We start from the raw sequence: 21,173 nt of genomic DNA on the forward strand, positions 1-21,173 counted from the left end.
AATGTGATGTTTCATTTAAGTGTTTTTCCTGATTTTAAGTGTTTTTGTTTTGTTTTTTCAATGGCGGTATTTCCCAATTGTCAAGTGCAGTTTTAATGTTAATGGAGCACTTAACTTGAGTGTTATATGGTGATCGCCGATAAAACCTAATGTCGCTTTTGCCTTTCATTTATTTTATTTTACTATGTTCATCGCCGTATAGTTTGGCTTTAGAGTACACTTCTCTATCTATCTATGTAATATGCAGAATTTGCATGCAGACCCGCTATACTTTTGCATGCAGACCCGCTATACTTCACCCCCTCCCCCCTAGTACGCAAAGCTATAGCCAAAATTTATTTCTAAAGTAACAAAAAAACTAACGAAAAAACTGGTGTGTTCTCGAATTTTAGTACCAAAATTCGTTCCCCCTACCGAAATAAAAAAAAAATTAAACTCAAATAAAATTCTCAAATTTGCAAAGCCTTAATTTCCACGGGGGAGTATTTTCCGGGGGGAGGGGGTATTTACCGGGGGGTATTCTCCGTTGGGGGGGGTATTTTCCGGGGGGTATTAACATTGTGGATGCTATAACAAGTTTTTCCTTTTTTCTTCTGTTGAAAAATTGTTCATCAGACATCGTTTTCAGCTACTGCTGTTGATCTGGGTTGTATCAATGCTATGAATTAGTTTTTCATCTGTAGGATCACCAAACTAAAGCTATTGCAGTAGCTGTACAATGCATATAACAACAAAAGTAGAAATACAAGGTGAAGTTCTAGATCTAGATTATTGTGAACCCAGGGCCTAAAATATACCTGACGAAAGTATTGTCATGGTACTATGGTACACATTGTCATGGTACATGGTACACATTTCTAGGGCGTAGAAGATTGCATGGAAGACTGGTAAATCAAAAAACAGTCAATTTTCACAAAAATATTTTACCTGGTAACATTTCAGACGAGAGGCGTTTTGTTATCTTGAAAGATAGTTGAGTTAAGTGATAATATTTTCAAGAATGGATCCAGAGCTCAATGATTTCCACTGACGCTCTTTTGGAGCATCTAACTCTGTAATTCCCAACGTGAGGTGCAGGACCCACCGCTTAGGCATGGTAATATTTTTTGGGGTCATTGGCAAAACGTGCAACCTTCGGCTGACTATACTTTAGAGCCTCAATAAAAAAAAAAAAATTATGTAAAGGACGTCACGTACAATTCATTTAAAGACCAAAAGAGATGAATGATAGTATTGCGATGACGTTATATATTGTATAAAAGGTGTCGCTTCAGACAATATTTTTCATTAGTAAATAATACGCCTGTAGGACGACCCTAAAGAGATGACCAAGCTAATTGCCCTTTAAACTTCCTTCAGGTGAACACACGTAAAATTTTGAATAAAAAAATTTAAATATCATAGGGGGGGGGGGGTCAAGATTTTAGAAATGCCTAGGTGGAACATGGCCCAAAGTTGTTTGGGAACCACTGATCTGACTCCCCTCCTTCCCCCACGAAATAACGTTGACCTTTGAAAACCTTGGAACATTTTTTATGTTAAAAAAAATAAAATCTCCAGAAATAGATCTGCAACCCAAATAAGCCACAAATAAAGCGTTTTGAGTCTCCTACCTTTGCCAATCCTGATTTACAAGGTCTTAAAGATTTTAAAAGCTTGTTTTCGAAATTTGGAAAAAGCCTTGAAATGGCTTAAAATACTGCTGGAAATCAAAGCAGTAGGGTTTTCAAAACCCAGAGCCAAAGAAAAAGAAACGAAAACTCAAAATTTCGACAAATATTTTTTGTTAAAATTAGGATTGGCTGTCGCCTGATTTACCTGTCTTTTATGCCATCTAAATAAGGATAAGGTGGGTATAGTAGCATCGATCGTCCAGAATTTTACCGGAACAAAATGTAAGCGCCAGCAGTCATAATACGGATGATCAAAACGAGACCAAATCTCTTTATGGATCTTAAAGACTAATTGAAGGGATTCTGGGTTTTATCAAATTGTGATGCTATTCGAAGCCGTGTTTATGTATATATTTCTTAATTTTTCTAAAAATCAAGAATAACGAATCTATTAAAACTTTTTACCATCACTTTTCCCTCCATGAGTAGCATTATTTTAAAAACTCACCACTCTCACGGATACGGTATTTTAATATCAATTACAAAAAGTGCGCTCATTTCAAACTTTAAATAGTTTCAGGGGATAGAATATAATGTTTAAAACTTTATAAATAACCTTAAACTATTGTTCTACGTTCATAATATTCTTTTATACGTTTAATAATTCCCTCTAATAATTCCGATACATGCGTATATATACAATTAATCCATTGCCCACGATACCACAGTGCATGTTAATGATCTGCTCGTGGCCCCACAAAGTTCTTGTTGGAAATTTTAAAGAATCATTGAGCAGAAGCTTCAACTAATAGTCGGAAAACAGCTTTTACTGCTTATTTTTTTCAACTATATAAAAAAGCGACTCGCGACACGCCGCGTCTAAACGGTAAAAAGTGTCAGTCGTGAATACCCAATGAAAAGTGAGTATGGTTTATACCACGGGCTAGTAAAAATCATCTCAAATGTTTACTGAAAAAGCAAGATGTTTGAAAATCTGTCACTCTTCCATTGTCCTAATCAGCTTGTCTCAATAAATAGCCATTACTAGTTGGTCTAATGTATGATTTGCATGGTTTCCCCAAAACCACTCTTCATTTTATGAACTTATTAATTTACAAAATGCAGAAAATAGTGGAAATCGTGCAAATAATGTAAAAAGAAAATAGTGCGTTGCTGTTAAAGCCATGAATGGGCTAATTTAAATTTGGCGCTAAAAACGTAGCCAGGATTACTTTCCATTACCATGTTGTCCAAGTTTAGCCAATTCTTGTTTTCTCACAAATATCGGTCAGAAGGCTTTGCGCTAGTTGCGAATATCGTACGAAAAGCTAAGTTGCCTTCGCTAGCTAGCTCGAAAAAACCTCTACTGAAACCCCAGATGTCTCCTATATGTCTTTAAGGTTTTATTTTTATTAGGTATCGAAGTCCCCATATTGGTCGTATTAATTCATTTTTGTTTTTGTTCACTCGTTTCAAAGATAACTTGTAATCTTTCAGAGATGCCGTTTTGAAACTCGCAAGGCCAGTCAGTTCTGAGAGCTGTTTTCATGAACTTGGAATCGAACATGGAAGTGATGATTTAAAGATTCTCCAACAAGTTTGTTTTGCCGTCACAGAGAGGGCTGCCATCCTTCTTGCAATATGTAAGATATTTCTTTACAAATCGTTTCTTCAATGTATCAAAGTTAAAATATATCTTTAATAAAAGTAATTCATTTTTTACCCTCTTTCAACACATTATAATAATGCACTAGCGGAGTAAAAGGAAATATATAACGAAAAGTAAATGAAAACGGTACATCTTCGACCAGAAGAAGATTCGGTAATGATTCGAACTGAAATGAAGATTCGATAAAATAACATTGATAGTGTACAAACGATAAATCAGTCACAATGATCTGTCAAAAAGTTATACCTGTCTATTTTACTGTGAACTATAGGCGGTTAAGTGAAAAGTCCAAAATTTTCTTACTCCGGTCTTTAAAACGAGCCGATAGTTCTTCCTTTCTATCAAAAATGTCAAAATATCGGATTTTTTAGTAGTGTATGAGTTACGAAACCCCAGAGGAATAACAATGAAAAATTTTGCATACAGGTAAAATTCATCCCTAACCTGTTTCTGTTCTGTTTTAGAAAAAAAAATCCTTATGGGTGTTATCAAAACACATGCGGTGCAAACACAGAATTGTAGAGCTTTCCCAGTGTGTACTTGTGCTTTAACTTTCGCTAGCGAACCATATATTTTACAAGGTTTTTCTTTTACCACAGCAATAGCAAGTGTACGGGTCGCTCATACCAATGTGCTAGACCAAGTGTTTTTACCAATGAGCACCCAATTGGTTTAGTGAAGCAGACCTAGGAACAGTAATCAGATCTACTTTAAGGGAGTCTTGAGTGTGAAATATTGTCGGGTTTTTCATAAACTCAGTCTTCTGCAGTTCAACTGCGAGGCCAGTATTAGACAAGGTAGCCTAATGAACCTCAACAGGACTTTCACGGGTCACTCTGACCAGTGTGCCAAAGGGAGAACCCAAGTGTTTCAGCGAAGCAGACATAGGAACAGCAGTCAGACCTAATTTAAGGGAATATGAGTGTGAAGTTTCTGTTGCAGTTTTCAATCATAGACTCAGTCTTCTGCAGTTCAACTGGTTGGCCAGTATTAGATAAGGTAGTCTAATGAGCCTCAAAATTTATTTTGAATGTTGAACGATATATCTATTATACGAGAATTAAGATATTTTTCTACTGTTACATCTATTTTACACTTTACTTTGATTGTTTTACATTTATCTATTATTTTATCTATTCTTTATCAATAGTTAATATATTCTATATTTCCTATATATATATATATATATATATATATATATATATATATATATATATATATATATATATATATATATATATATATATATATCCTTATGGGTGTTATATATATATATATAAAATATAATATATAATATATATATATATATATATAACATATAGTGTATTACGGTAATCACCTGGCAAAAATAGTCTTTTTATATGTATTTGTTGTACTAAGCTCCTTTGTTAAAACATCACAACAAAGCTTCGGACAAATTATTGCAAAATTATTATTCGCTTTATCAATGGGTACAATTACAAAATCCCTCTTTATATTATCAATTGCTTTTTTTATCTTAGAGTTACAAAAAACAACATCATTATCATGCATATTTGTCCTCTTATATATCTTATTTATAACGTTATTAATAATGAAACTATTCCAATTCTGAAAACAATTTTTATTAATTTTCTCTTTTTTGCACCATTTATCAATAAATATTTTGAGATTATTATTTAAACCTCTAAGCAGATTCGAGGGTTTTAGATGATATGATAGACTGAATTTAGCCCCCATTATCATTATATTTTGCAATTCAATTTGCTTAATTATTGTTAAATCACCTGTAATAATATGCTCGTAAGTTGGATTACCAAACGATAACAATTGGTCACACTTACAAATAGGTTTCCAATTACTATCCGTGTCAAAGTTCCTAAGTATTAAATTATAATTAAAAATGATTTTTCCTATCATTTTTGAAAATTTATATGTTATAATCGGATTATTCTTATACTTCAAATTACTAGGAAAGGCCTGTTTCACATCAGCCTGGATTAAAATTCTAGGTAAATTTATAACCTCTATTTGTTTACTTATAAAATTTGTAGGAAGATATAATCTATTCTCCTTATTAACAGTCTTATCTGACTTTTTTTCATTTGAATTACCTTTAGTTCTAGCTAGAATACATACTGTATCATAAATCAGTTTAAATTTTTAGTTACATGGTGTTTTATTATTTACATTCCAAAATAATTTTATTAAATTATTTTTTGATAACTTATTTAAACATTTTATTATGCTAGCCATACCATTATACTCAAATAGTTTGCACAATTCTTTCAAATAGATTTCTAAATCTATATTCTTTTTTCTCTTATTTTTCGTATGCCCTCTTCATCGATTTTTACGTTTAGCGGGATGATTAAAAGAAGGATGGTCCATTAATCCATTTATACAATTAACAACAACATTAGACATGTCTCCATATTTAGCCACTCCATCATTCAACCCGAACGGATAAGCAGTACCGAGGGTCTTGATCCAATAGTCTTCACGTTTACTTAAATTTATATTTTTCTCTTCTTTAGTTAGATTACTTATTTCCAAATTTTCTAAAATCGTAATGGTTAAATCAGTTAAAGCACAGGTACCATTATTACAATGTTGTACTAGATAGCTATTCGTTTTTTTACCTTTAATTGTGCTTTTGTGCCCCTAAAATCTCTCATATATGTTATTAATGCTTTCCCCCACATATTGTAAGCCACAAATTTTACACTCCAGCCAATAAATGATATTATTTGTTTTACAATTTACCCTACCCCGAAACAAACAATGAAACTTTTTATTATATAAAGTGCTTTGTACCATAGCCCTAGGGGTAAAATAATCTCGGCAGAGAAAACAACGACCAGTACACCTACCAATATCCGGTAGATCGCTTTGAATCTTACTAGCATTTGAATTTAACATTAAGAACAAGGTAAAAAACCAAAAACAACAAACAAAACAAAATCCAAATCATATCCAAAAATCAAGCATATTTCCATTAACCATAACACCAAAAAACAACCCAAAAACAAAAATAAAATGACTTCCCCGAACAATTATCCGTCTCAGGTTAAAACCTGGATCAGGGTTAAGGTCTGTCGGGGAAAATTTTTTTTAAACAATTCCTCCACCAGCATTAGATCCCACCTGAAATCACATAGTGTATTACGGTAATCACCTGGCAAAAAAAAAAAAAAAAAAAAAAAAAAAAAAAAAAAAAAAAAAAAAAAAACTGTCTTCCTACTTTAGTAACTGAAATAAATGAGCACTTGAACAAGGTCTAGACCCTACTCATCCATCCAGTTCCACAGGACAAAACAGTATAACCAATCCGACAGTCCGAAAATCAAGTCCAAAATAGAGCAAAATCAGCATCAATAAGAATACGTCTATGTTCCAAAACCAAGCTATAGCACCTTAAATCTACAAAAACATTATATTCCCAAGGTGATCACCATATATCGGGGCTCGTCAGATGAAAACTCATTGCCTAAATGGGTTTCGGCGCTTAAATTTCATTACCCAGGCAATTGAGCACGACATGCCATAATCTGGCATACCCCTATATAGTACCACCAATGGAATAAACATAAACAAAATCCAAAACATCCAAAAAATAAAAATATATACCTCAGAAAAATTTTTTCCAACATTCTTAACCAACCTTCAAATAACACTGAGAGCCCAACTTCAACCGATTTAAATACAAACAAATAAATACCACTAGTCCTCCACCCGGAACAATTTCACTTTCACTCAAATTCTAAGAATTAAATTCCGAATATTCCACCATAATCTTTACCACAGGTGTCACAATCCAACCCTCAACAACCGGGAAGATAAACCAATTCCGTCAACCAGTCACCGTAAAATATCATTCAAGATATCTTGATAACTTTTATTATACTTATGCAAAAGCTGATTATACTTAAAACAAAGCTTTTTAAATTGGCTAGCAAGTTTATTGGCGGAAAAACCACTTACGACTAGCTTCTTGCTAAGTAAAATACATCTTTTTCTAAAATCGATGTAATTATTACAAATTCTTGCATATCTAAATAGTTGGGAAAAATACGATGAATATGTTATATTTGAATGAATAGTACTTTTTGGAAATGGAAAATTAACTATTTCAAAATTAAAATCGTCTGTTTTATTATATATTTTCAAATTTATTGTATTATTAGGTACCACATTAATCTCTAAATCTAGAAAATGGTCATATTTGCCATTTCCATTACTGGATTCCAGCTTTAACTCTGGTGGATATATTTGAATTGCAATCTCTAAAAAATTTGAACAATTTATCACCAGAAGGTCATCTAAATATCTTTTATTATTTGAGAGCAAGTACTTTATATTACTTGGATTCTTTTTATCCGTCATATAATCGTATTCTAAATAATTTAGAAATAGGTCCGCTATAACTGGACTGGCATTACACCCAATAGGAATTTCATTACATGGATAATATTGATTGCCATTAAATTTTATGTAAGTATTAAATAGAACAAATTCTATTAGATCAAAAATCATATCTAGGCTATAACATCTTGAACTAGTTGTACTATTAAAATAATTAGTCCATCTCGCCTTCTTATTATACGCATCAATTTTTAACAACGGCAAATTAGACAAAAGGAAAGCTTTCTTAATAATCTTTTTTAAATTTATAAATACTAAATTAATGGGTAAATTTGTATACAATGTAGTGAAATCAAACGAGTCCACTCTTTTGACTGAAACTAAAGCAAGAGAGTCTATTACTTGCAGCGAATTATTAACACTCCAGTATGGATTAAACTTAGAAATTTTTTTAATTCCCGAACAATATGCCTCAAACTTACTTTTAATTTCTCCTAAAATACACGACAAGTCAGTAGCCGCAACTCTGGTCGGGCACCTTTCTGCCCCCGCAATAAAGCGTGGTTTCGAGGGATTTTTATGAAATTTTGCCGTCCAATATAAAAACAGAAAATTTTTATCATTATCATTAACCTTAATATTAAATTTTTTTAAAAATATATCCTCTATTCCAATCAACAGACTATTATTAACATCTTGAACCTGCTCATATGTATTTGTTGTACTAAGTTCCTTTGTTAAAACATCACAATAAAGCTTCTGACAAAGTATTGCGAGATTATTATTCGCTTTATCAATGGGTACAATTACAAAATCACTCTTTATATTATCAATTGCTTGTTTTATCTTAGAATTACAAAAAACACCATCATTATCATGCTTATTTGTCCTCTTATTTATTTTATTTCTAACGTTATTAATAATGAAACTATTCCAATTCTGAAAACATTTTTTATTAATTTTCTCTTTTTCGCACCAATTATCAATAAATATGTCGAGATTATTATTTAACACTCTAAGCAGATTCGAGGGTTTTAGATGATTTGATAGACGGAATTTAGCCCCCATTATCATTATACTTTGCAATTCAATTTGCTTAATTATTGTTAAATCACCTGTAATAATATGTTCGTAAGTTGGATTAACAAACGATAACAATTGGTCACACTTACAAATAGGTTTCCAATTACTATCCGTGTCAAAGTTCCTAAGTATTAAATTATAATTAAAAATCATTTTTTCTATCATTTTTGAAAATTTATATGTTATAATCGGATTATTCTTATACTTCAAATTACTAGGGAAGGCCTGTTTTACATCAGCCTGGATTAAAATTCTAGGTAAATTTATAACCTCTATTTGTTTACTTATAAAATTTGTAGGAAGATATAATCTATTTTCCTTATTAACAGTCTTATCTGACTTTTTTTCATTTGAATTACCTTTAGTTCTATCTAGAATACATACTGTATCATAAATCAGTTTAATTTTTGAGTTACATGGTTTTTTATTATTTACATTCCAAAACAATTTTATTAAATTATTTTTTGATAACTTATTCAAACATTTTATTATGCTAGCCATACCATTAGACTCAAATAGTTTGCACAAGTCCTTCAAATAGATTTCTAAATATTAATCTCTTTTCTCTCATTTTTCCTATGCCCTCTTCATCGATTTTTACGTTTAACGGGATGATTAAAAGAAGGATGGTCCATTAAACCATTTATACAATTAACAATAACATTAGACATGTCTCCATATTTAGCCACTCGATCATTCAACCCGAACGGATAAGCAGTACCGAGGGTATGGATCCAATAGTCTTCACGTTTACGTAAATTTATATTTTTCTCTTCTTTAGTTCGATTACTTATTTCCAAATTTTCTAAAATCGTAATGGTTAAATCAGTTAATCCCCTAAAGTAGAATATAAATTCCAACATATTTGCAATTTTTGCAGTGAAACCAATAGATGTTAAATTATAAATTTATTAAAGAATATTTCGTTTACCAGCAATTTTGTCATCAAGTAAGTCTAGCATTTTAAATGAAATGTAGGATTGTACATGTTTAATTGGTATAGGTGATCAGGGCCGTATCCAAGGGGATTACCCAGTTTTCCCCCTCCCCGAAATATTTCTCCTGCTCGTAAATTGTTCTTTAAAAACCCGTAAAGAATCTTACTAACGAGAATGTTCAGAATCACTAAGAATCAGAATCACTAAGAATCACAGAATTACTTCAATAATTCATGTGCTGTGAAACCAACTATAATATTATCCTTTTCGAGTTACAAGATTGGTTGTCCAGTCAGTTCTGTTTATCACTTTGTGAAGTAAAGAGCTATTTATAACCTGAAGAGGAATAGTGATATCACGTTTTTTCGCGCCCAAGTGAACCAGTATGGGCATTTTTGATATAAGTGTTTGCGAGTCATTGGTGAATTGTTCATGTGCCCCTCTGGCCTTGCAAGAAACTGAAACGGCTACTCAATGCTCATACAATTGCTTTATAGCACACATTTTCAAAGTCTTCTTCGCCGGTTCCAAACGATATTTGCTGTCTTTAAAATAAATCATCAACATGCAATACCTAAACTTCCTCTGCTACAGAAATCTAGAACTCAAGACATTTCCTAGACTTTTCCAGCATATGGAAAAGAAAGTTGTAATTTCAGTTGAATAGGCTGATTTGTTTCCACTGGCTGTCCTATTCTCCCACTAAGGACGCTGCTTTTTGCAGATGTTGTGTAATTTTTTTATCCGAAACAGCCGGCAAAGGTAACTATCACCGCTTAGGAAAGCTTGTCAGCAAACCCTTCACAAACTGGAAGGATGCAATCGATTGTTAAGCAATTCACCGGCAAGCGCATTTTCACAAAATTGCATTGCAAACACAGATAACTTAATTTTTGTTTTGGAGTAAAAGCAGGATATCATTATCAGTTAGTTAGACATAGCAAAGAAAATGCAGGTTGAGGAAAATCGTCAAAAAGAGAAGCCAGTTATTGAAACTGTAATATTTTGCGGGGCGCAACAATTTAACCTTTGGAGTATGAAAGATCCTCGCTCCATTTGAATCATGGAGCCAGAACCGCATAATAATGGTGACAACTTCCCAGCTCTTCTGTTACTGAAGGTAAGACATGGTGACGAAAGCCTAACGAAACATTTCTTTCAGCGGCCACAAATGCGACACATATTTCCTCAATGATTCTGAATAATCTTATTGTCACGTATGGAGAAATTCTTCAGCAATCCGTTGTCAAAAAATAGACCCAAACCCTTATTTTTCGGTGCTTGCTGACGATATGGTGCATCTTTCAAATTTTGAGCTCCATTATCTATTAGCTCCATTGCTCTTTGTTCACGTCCATTACACCTCCGCTGGAAACCTTCATATGCATTTTCTTGGTTTTGTGTCGGTTACTAATTTGACCGGAAAAGGTCTTGCTTCGTCAATCCTTCAGTTTCTTGAAAGACTTGAGCTTTGTAAAAAAAGATGGTTGGCATGAATATGACGGAGCAGCGGCTATTAATGGTCATCTCAGGGGTGTTCAGGCAGTTACACACGAAAAGTACCCGGAAGTCATTTTACTTGCATTGTAGTGCATACAGTCTCAACCTTGTTATTTCTTCTGCCCGTTAAATTTCATCTTTTAAGCAGTTTTTTGGAACCTTATCGCAAGTCTGTAACTTAGACAGTGCTACGCCGCTCAGAACAAAGAATATCAACGAAGAAATTAAGAAATTCCTACTAGATTCACAAAAACAGAATGTAATTGGATTTTGCGAAACAAGATGGTCGAGGACCACGATTCAGTTATGCGTTTTCTTGAGCTCTATTGACCTATCTTGCATTATCTCAAAGATCTTGAGGAGAATAAGAACATAGAAACGCTTGCAAAACCGTCATAGTTGCTGGATGTCACGAGCCAATAACAGTTTGTGATGCGTCTGAATGTGGCAAAAGAACTTTTCTGCCTGACCCTTGTGTAAGACCGTTCAGTCGGTCGACTGCTATTCCACTACCGCTTGAAGATATGTAAAGACTGTCCTTTCCAAAACAACAAACGAGAGAAAATGCTGCTATTGCTTTTGCTTCTATTTTCAACAAAGCTCAGAGGTTTGCCAATACTGACTCGTCCAAGGGCGAGAGGTGGAAGAAGTGTGCATCCGAACGATCCTGATCTACTGGTTCACTGTAAAATCTCTATTTATTCATTTTCTAGACCACTTCATATCTCAACTGAAACATCATCCGGAATTTCATCACAATTATTTTGTCACATCTTAGTGTCCTCACCCTTCTAAGATCGCTTCTATTGATCCCAAGACCATAAAATTGAATTCTTTGGTTGAGCTAAACGGTGATATTCCGCCCGAAGCAGACTGCTTAATGTAAGAGGCTGAAATTTGGCGCAGCAGATAGGAACAAAATCTGATCACAGAATGACCTTCTTGTGTTCTGTCTTCTCTTCAGGAACGTGATTTTTCCTTTTCACAAATATTTCTCTTCTTTTTACTGTTCTTCTGACGTTGCCTGTAATCACTGCTACTCCAGAAAGAAGCATCTCCACACTTAGAATGCTAAAAACTTGGCTCTGAAATTCAATAGGACAAGAAAGGCTGAGTGGTTCAGCCCTACTGGCTGTCCATAGGAATGTCGATATCTGCTGTGAAAAAGTAATAGATATGCAGGAAAGTAAAACCGTCGTTTAGACTTTGTTTTGAAAACACTTACTGTACTGAATCCATAATGTACATCAACTCAATGCTTGTTTATGCTGCACTAAAAAAATTTCCCTTAAAGAGACAGTAGTATGCCTAATGGACTCGTCCTCGTTCGTAAGGGATGTACTAATTGGGTATTGTGCTAAGACCTCAGGATTAACCTTATTTGAGACCATTAGACAAAGGTTACGGGAGGATATTCTTTTAGAACCCTCCCCTCCAAACAAAATCCTGGATGCGGCTCTGTCGGTAATCCCTGTATTTGCTCATCAGATATGGCTGATAAATTCCATCTGACGGAAGTTTTTATTTATTACGGAAGGAGGACACATGGTATATTCATATACCCTGTAGTATACCCCAATGTAAAATTTAAAGTTTCAATATATTTGCGATGTGTGAAGTAAAACCAACATTATACGAGATGCGCGACTGATTATGGAGAGAGTTGTTATTTTCTTGCAATATCTAATATATCTTATATACATCTCCTTTTTTATTTTAGATCGAATAAATACTTCTTATTATTTTTCTTTGGAGTTCTGTCTAGTTTTTCATATTCATAAGATGAAACCAAATTTTGTAGGTAAGGCCACTAAAGTAGAGTCAGCTTTCAAATCAAAGACCTAAGTCAATTCTCAATATCTCTAAACTTTCTGAAATAAAATGGAGCGAGAATTATAAAACCATAAGAATATTCAATGCAAACTTCATTCAAACCATGGATTTCCTCTTTTCTCTGTTCATAGAGGGCAACACAGCCGCAAGAGAAGCTGCTTAGCAGCTTCATACGGTAGCCAGCAGTGTAAAATTCATTGAAAGTTTTGAATTCATTACAAAGTATTTGGCCATTATAGAACCAATCGTAAATACATTACAATCAATTACACTTAATGCTATCTAGGCTGCCTAGCCCTTACACTTAATGCTATCTAGGCTGTCTAGCCCTTATCGTGGATTCTATATCTGCTTAAATACCAGAAGTCCAAACCAGAACATGTAGTCCAAGACTTCTTTGAAAAAAGTAAAGCGATTCCACGCATCTAGGACTTGAGTAAGAAAACAGCAAAGGCCAGACTAAAAAAGAACCAGAACTATAGGGATAATTATTTGGCCAAATATATTAAGGAGTATTGGCAAGCGTCTCTCGGTATTCCATTTCTGGACTCAATAATCATCTCTTTAGTCATTTTCCCGAAGCAAGCCCACCACCATTTGTCTGATTAAAATTCATTCTCTCCACTTGATCAAGTTATCTAACAGAATTAGCACAATGAACAAAAACCTTCTCAATGGATTAGCCTCGACGAGTGTTCATAGAAAGACGGTTTTTCGTGACACTCACAGATTCTGTTATGAAGTGAAATCTACATTTGCTAAAAATCCAAGAAGATTATGTTTCAAGTGAATGCTGTGACGCTGCCCTCTTCTTTCATATCATTACCAGTTTATGTACAATCAGTGTTTTTGTCAGCCGGTTCCGGTCCGCTCAATTTATTATGGTCCACACAGGATAATTTTCAATATGTATTTCCATTCAAAGTTCTCAAATCAACATTAAAAATTACTACATTGCTTAGACATAGATCGACACCATACCTGCCACTTTTTTTTTATTATATATTCTCATGTTTCTAATAAATCAAGTTTCAAATATATCAATTTTTGACTAGGAGTATACTATGTCATCAATCAATTAGGTGCAGTCTATTCTATTGGCTGCAGCTTGTCACAGAAATATTGTCAGGCAATTGCCACCACATCTCCTGATAATTAGCTGTTCTTTATCTTCTAAAGTAATGTGTCTGGAAAATATTTGTCTGTTGTATGTATTAATCACCCCTATAGGTGGTATTTATCCAACTACCGTGACCATCAGTACACTATGTCATTAACTAATTAGGTGCAGTCATTCTCCTATTGGGTGCAGCTTGTGTTTGACATTATGTCATCAATGAATTAGGTGGAATCATTCTTCTATTGGGTGTGGCTAGTGAAGGAAGAATTATAAGGGGATTGTGATCACCTTTGCTGACTAATCAGTTGTTCTTCGTCTTCTACATTAATCTAGAAAATGTTTGTCCGTTATATAGGCTAACCAAACCTAGAGCTGGTTATTATCCAATTACCATGACTAGCAGTAGAGCATGTCATCAACTAATTTTTTTTAACTTCAAAAAATAAATAATCAAACTGAGTGCAACATAGTCTTCCAAAATGTTCCTTGATCGAGATATACAACATGAGATGTGTATATTTTGTCGCATAAGCATTAATACTGCCAAAATTGTGTTTTAAAGAAAGCAAAAGAGTAATATACGTGAAAAGAGATGAGAGTAAAAGAAAGAATAAAATGACAACATAAATTATTTTTATACTGTTTGAGGAATGTGGGAGGGGTCATGCTTTTTTATTCTGAGGATACCACAGGTTTCATAATCCTGGCCTGGTTATAATACACTACCAACAGCTCATCGCAGCACTAAGCCATCTGAGACATGAACAAATATTCACACTCCTACTCCGCCCCATTCTATTTGGAGTTTCACTCTGTTTTCTCCCATAATTTTTCACTCATTTAAATCGTTTATTATACGCTCTTCTCACCCTGTTCGAGTATGCCCTGCCTCTCAGTTGGCCATAGAAATTTGCCAAACATTCCAAAATTTACCAGATTTATGAATAATGAGCCTTGTTGCGTAAATAAACCAAAATTTCAGAGATAATTAAGTTGGATTACATTTTTCTATTTTATTCCAATCTTACTACTTGCTATTAATCGTTAATTAGTGATAAGCCATATTTAAATGATTATGTTGGTGAATTTTGCACTCTATTTTACTGCAAATCTGTTTGTACTTAAATTTAAACTTAAATAATTCATTTAAGCAGTGAGTCTAATTCTAATGTCTGTGTGTTTTCAGGCCTATCTGCAACATTAATGCGAGTGGATAGAGAGGAATGCACTATAGCTGTAGACGGGTCACTTTACAAATACCATCCAAGACTCCACCACCTACTAGAACATTACATTATAAAAATGACCCCAGGGAAAAAGGTACTTTTATTTCTATCAAAAAGCTGATTAATTTGGCTAGTAAAGCTGATCGTTGACGCGGCTTCTTATCAAAATATATTAAATATGTGCTTATGCATAAATAAAAAAAGGAGACACTCATGAGTTTTTCTGCTCCAAGTGCTTATGGAAAAACAGGCAAATATTAATACATTTTTCAGGCACAAAACTAGAATATAATTAGCCCAGTTTCATTTAAGTATATAATACAAAAAAGAGGATTTTTTTAATTAGACAGGTTTTAATGCTCTTACGAAAATATGTCTAACATCAAGGGGGGTGACCTCCAGCCTCCAGCTTTGGTGCTTTTTAGTTTTTTACTTGAGTTAAACGAATTAGTTGAGTAAAAAAGAAAAGAAAAAAAGAAATCCGAGCCTGTTGAATAATTAGCCGTGTTTTAACATATAACTGTGCGGATATTCCAAGCGGGTCTAGGCGTTTATCCTTCCCCCTCCTCGGAACATACCTCCCCTCCCGCGGCTGGTTGGTTTCCAATCACTATTGACTTATAAAAAAAGGACTAGATATCTCAATTTCTGATCGAATGAGAATCCTCAGAAGTTTCTAGGACCATGAAGCAAAGGTGGGGTTGAGGAAGGGGGAGCCCTCCTCCTATATGGAATAAATTCTGCTTATTTTGGGGTTTAATGTTACTCTTAACTTTCATAATAACAGCGTAGCCCAGAAATATTCATAGAAATCAAGAGGGATTAAATATCAATTTGACATTTTTGGTGCGTTTTTTTGCCCCCCTCCCCTCGAAATAAAACCCAATTGAAATTCCTGAAGTTGGCCCTGGGCATAATCAATTTCTACCTCCACCCTCCCCTCGTACCTCTTTTAGGACTAATTCTGTATTTATCTCAAGGTTCAATGAGAGTTGGGATGTTTTGGCATTAAAATGTACCCTTTGAGGTATCTCCTTCTCTCCCTAACTCGCCGAAATATTTTTAAGGTCTAATATTTTAAAGATCTTTGGCATTAAACTGCACCCTTTGATGCATCACCCTCCCTCCCTAACTAGCCAAAATATTTTTAAAATATTAACAAATTTTACTGTCTTAGGTGAATTCTATGTTGTTTTACAATTCCAAACATTTGCATATAAGGGCTTTAAGCCTCTACAGTGGGGTTCTATGATTGTTTTGTAGTGAGAGGGAGGGAGATGCCTCATAGGGTGCATTTTAATACCAAAACATTCAAACTGTCATTGAGCCTTCAGATAAATATAGAAGTAGTTCTAAGGGAGGGACGAGGGGAGGGTGGAGGTAGAAATCGATATATAATCCCCAGGGCCGTACCAAGGACTTTTGTTCGTGGGTGGGGATAAATTAAAAAAAAAACATCAAAAATGAGAAATTGATATTCAATCCCTCTTGATTCCTGGAAATATTCCTAGTCTACGCAGATATTATGAAAGTAAACAGCAACATTAAACCCCAAATCAGCAAAATTTATTCCGTATAGGAAGGGGACTTCCCCTTCCTAATCCCAGCTCCACCTCATGGTCGTAGAAACTTCGGAGGGTGCTCATTCGATCAGAAATCGAGAGTTCTAGTTCTTTTTTTATAAGTCAAAAGTGATCAGAGATCAACCAGCCGCGGGGAGGTATTTTCCGGGGTGGGGTAAACGCCGGCTCCCCTCCAAGCTTCTAAGATATCTTTCAATTTCCCGTCCAATATTGAGGGCATTCTTCAATGACCTTAATGTTGAGTAACCTTCATCCTAATGTTGGATCAAGTGATTAAGGACAATATTGATATTGTTTTGTAATTGATTATTCTTTTTTGCCTCCGGCGAGAAATAGAAATTCATACAGGCGTATGCAATTCTCTTCTCCAAAAATCTTAGAAATTATGGAGAAGAATTATGAATAAATTGATTACATGCTCTTTAAAAGATAAACAACATATCTTTCAAACATCATTTCTAACGTTGAAAGCTAAAAGCTCCACTGTTTTGCTACTGCTAATTGAAAACAGACAAGTATCAACAGTTTCTTGGAATAAAGCTAAAATAGCTAAATAAAGCCTTGTTTCTTCTAACCATATACGGTTACTTGTCGATGGACACCAGAATATCTCGGCTGCGGTGTTTCAAAAGGTGCTATGTTTCCTGACATAAATTTTATCCGAAAGTTGAAAATCAAAAAATGTGTCTCAGTGTTTATTGCTATTACGAAGCCAATTTTATTAAAAGGACAATTCTAAAGATATCCAAAAAGCGAAAGAAATAAATTTTACATGGAATACTGAAACTTTTTTATGAGCATGAAACGAGAACAAATACTATTTTGTAAAAAGTCTAACGGTACTTGTCAATTAGTCAGACCCCACGCGATATACTGTATAGAGAAATGCTAAAGGAAACTAGTCAAACGGGTATCAGTCAAAAGAGAATTGGATCTCAAACCGTAGTTTGCCATTGCGTTTATAATATTTAAACTATTGTTTTTTGAGGTTTAGGGGGGGAAAAGGTACCTAGGTTAGGTTATCTATTCAGTATATGATATGCTTTACCCCCACCGCCCTAATGTGCAAATATATAGCCCAAATTTGTTTCTAAACTATTATATTTTCATCATATTTTGTTTTATTACATTAGCATTAACCAAACTTGAATTCTTGCGTGGGTTCCGGCTAATTCACAAGTACCAGTCTAACTACCAAATTCCTTTGGAAAAACAGTTAGGAGAAAACAGATTGAACCAGTCGATACATTTGCTTTCTTTGATTTTAAATTTTCCTAAACATGTCACCCAACGCATTTTGGAATTACCGTAGCTGATCTTTTAAACATCTCTCTAATCTTTGAACTTCCTTTTCAATTTAAAAAAATATATATTAATGTCAATTTGAACTCAGTCTTTTTATTTTCTATGAAAAGTTATCAAATTTGAGTGTTCCTGATTCAAGTCTTGGGCTGCATTTTAATGCTTTTGGGCCATAAAAAAGGGCCTGGGAGCACATCTAAAATGGGCAATGATGACAGGCTAAAGCTCCTCCTATGGCATAATGTTGAATTTAAGCGACTATATTTAAGCTATGCAATGAACTTCTTTCGGAGTCGTGGGCCCAATTTGAATGTTATTGGGGCTCCTCATTCCTCTTGGGTAATACAAAAGAACCTGGCGGCTAAGTATCTAAAAGCTATTCCTATGGTATATTAATCTTGATTTTAAGTGGTTATTTTTAAGCGACATATGGATTTTCTATGCAATAAATTTTCATTGGTTGTCGTGGGCTGCATTTGAGCGCTCATGGAGCTGTTGGTACCTCTCGGGTCATGAGCATATAAAGAATTTATCATTCGATGGTACATTAATTTTGATTTTAAGTAATTATCTTTAAACGAGATTATTTTTATGTGGTATTTGGGTTTTCTACATGATGTAATTTTGATGGGAGCCATGGGCCGAGTTTGAATGCTCATGGGGGTGCTTGTGACTTTTTGGTCGTATCTGACATAATTCCCTTGCAGCTTTTAAATCATTTGTCGATGGAAACCGTTATATGAATGCTTGGAGGGCGGCAAGGTATCACCGGTGTTATAATATCGTTGCATCTGTTATACCAGTGTATTTTCAAAGATTTCTTACCACTCCGAGGAAATTACAGGAGGGTCTTGGCAGGGACGCACATAGGAATATTTTTTTAGGGTGGAGCAATAAAGAAAATAAAAGTAAATAAAAATAAGAAAAAAAATAAGAAAAATAAAAGAAAATAAAAGTAATAAAGAAAAAAAAAATAAATCCTTAAGCAGAGAAATTGCTTAAGGATTGTTTTGGGTACCCGGCTGACTGACCGCATTTCAAACAGTAGGCTGTACGAAAATTGTGGTTCAATGCCGCTATCTAGGGCTATAATGAAAGAAAGGTCGAGATGGCTAGGGCATGTTGTACGGATGACAGATTGCCGAAGATTGTTCTTTTCGGCCGACCGTCTAGGGCTAAACGGAAAGCAGGTCGTCCTCATTTGGGGTGGGAGGACGTTATAAAGAAAGATTTAAAGGAAATCAGAACTTCGTGGGCGGGTGTAAAAAGGGAGGCTTTAAACAGATTGAGATGGAGGAGGAGCGTGCTTAGCTGTGTTGGCCTCAGGTGGCTTGGTGCTGCGGTGAGTTGTTAGTAGTAGTAGTAGTAATAAAGAAAAACAACTAAATACGTGTAGGATACCGTGGAGGGGGTCCCGGCTATAAGTATTCAGCACTTTTGAAAAGCAACTGTAAAAGTCGTTTCAGATTTCGTTTTGTTTGGCGTTTGATTTTATTATGCTGTTTTCATGTGTATCTTCGTTTTTCTTTCTTTCTCTCTATTTCCGTTGAAAAATGTTTCCGGGCGCAAGACCAAAATAGTCAGACTTCGTCAAGTTATCTAGATCACTGCCTAAAATGAAAGTTTTATTCGTTGTTATATATTTTCGAATTTTTATTTTAGTAGGAATTATCTCTTTAGGAGGCTTCTAATGTACCTGAGAATGGCGAAGTCGTCAGGTATTAGAAAGTTTGTCAAAGACGCGAATGTCAAGGGAACGACTCATTGTGACAAGTTAGTGGGGAAAATATTGGAAGGAGGGAGGAAGGGTATGTAGACTGGTTCTGCTTCATGATGTCATTCTTGAGGAATTAGGCAACGGTGTAGATTGTGCCAAATACTACAAAAACGATGATATGGATCATGGGTATGCTGGATTTTTTGTTTGTTTTGGGACTAGAAAGGTAAAGCACACCTCAGGCCAAAAAATTCCAAATTTCCTAGGTATGGGCTATTTCTAGCCACTTTAGTGGAAAACTCTATCCCCCTTATGCGGAGGCATGATGAGGAAGTTGAAGGTCCTGACGAGATGATGCTTACGATGGTTACGTCGTCATCACGATCATCATCAAAATCAGAACAGTTGTTGACGTGTTCCTTGGTCTGTTGTCGTCTACGTCTTACCATGATCGTGGCCATCATAATCATCAGGCCTTTAATCAATTTTCCTACAAGCTTTACTCTTCTGGTCCCACATCCCTTCCTCTGGTGCTTTCCAAACATCTGCTTTAACCAGTTATTCTGCGACTACTGTAGAGCAATTTGTTATTAGTATATTAATACAACATTCGCATTTTTTTTAATCTGTTGTTTCTGTTTTTCAGTTTTCATTATTATTAGCTGAAGATGGAAGCGGTAAGGGTGGTGGACTAATAGCCGCAATAGCAAACCGGCTGAAAAGAAGAAAGCTCAGCTGAAAACTATTTTTGGCAAATGCCTATCTCTTGTTGGAATTTGTTAATAAAGTTAGTTGTTAAATCAGTTACAGGGAAAAGCTTGAACCACATAACTCGAAATATCTAATAACCAAGATTGCTAAAGATACTTCACGCTATATAAAGGAGGGGCGAAATTCTTCCTCCTGTTTTTAGCAAACAACTTCAAACAAAAGAGTACAATCACAAGCGGTTACCAAATTATGGTTAAGCGTAGGGCCATTTCCAGACACTGGAGGGAGTGGACACAATTGTTGCGGTAGAGAGTATTATATTTGGTAAATGTGCTGAATAATATAAAATATTATTGGTTCTTTTACTGTTAATGTAGCTAGTTCAAGAAAGAATTGGTAAATTGTTTGATGTTTGGATCAACTCACTTAACTAAAAGATGTACATGCCACCCGGTGCACCATTTCAAGTTCATTCAAAATATGTTAATCGCCATCATCGTAAATTCTGTTTTGAGCCTTAAAAGACTCGAAGTT

At 34.6% G+C, this 21,173-nt stretch overlaps 1 protein-coding gene across 4 annotated transcripts in view; it reads left to right on the top strand.

Annotated features, from left to right (window-relative positions):
• The window catches only part of LOC148955789 (hexokinase-2-like), a 149,874-nt gene extending 129,142 nt beyond the window's left edge, over positions 1-20,732 (top strand). For all 4 annotated transcript variants that reach the window (XM_089104258.1, XM_089104253.1, XM_089104274.1 and 1 more), the window contains 3 exons: positions 3,111-3,256; positions 15,287-15,420; positions 20,575-20,732. In XM_089104258.1, coding sequence (XP_088960384.1) covers positions 3,111-3,256; positions 15,287-15,420; positions 20,575-20,667 — 373 coding nt within the window. In that variant the 3' untranslated portion in view covers positions 20,668-20,732. The remainder of the gene's footprint in view (positions 1-3,110; positions 3,257-15,286; positions 15,421-20,574) is intronic.
• The last annotated feature ends 441 nt before the right edge of the window (positions 20,733-21,173 follow it).

This window comes from Artemia sp. Qi Xiang Cuo, chromosome 2, assembly GCF_049724085.1.
Source record: "Artemia sp. Qi Xiang Cuo chromosome 2, ASM4972408v1, whole genome shotgun sequence".
In the NCBI taxonomy this organism is placed as follows: Eukaryota; Metazoa; Arthropoda; class Branchiopoda; order Anostraca; family Artemiidae; genus Artemia; species Artemia sp. Qi Xiang Cuo.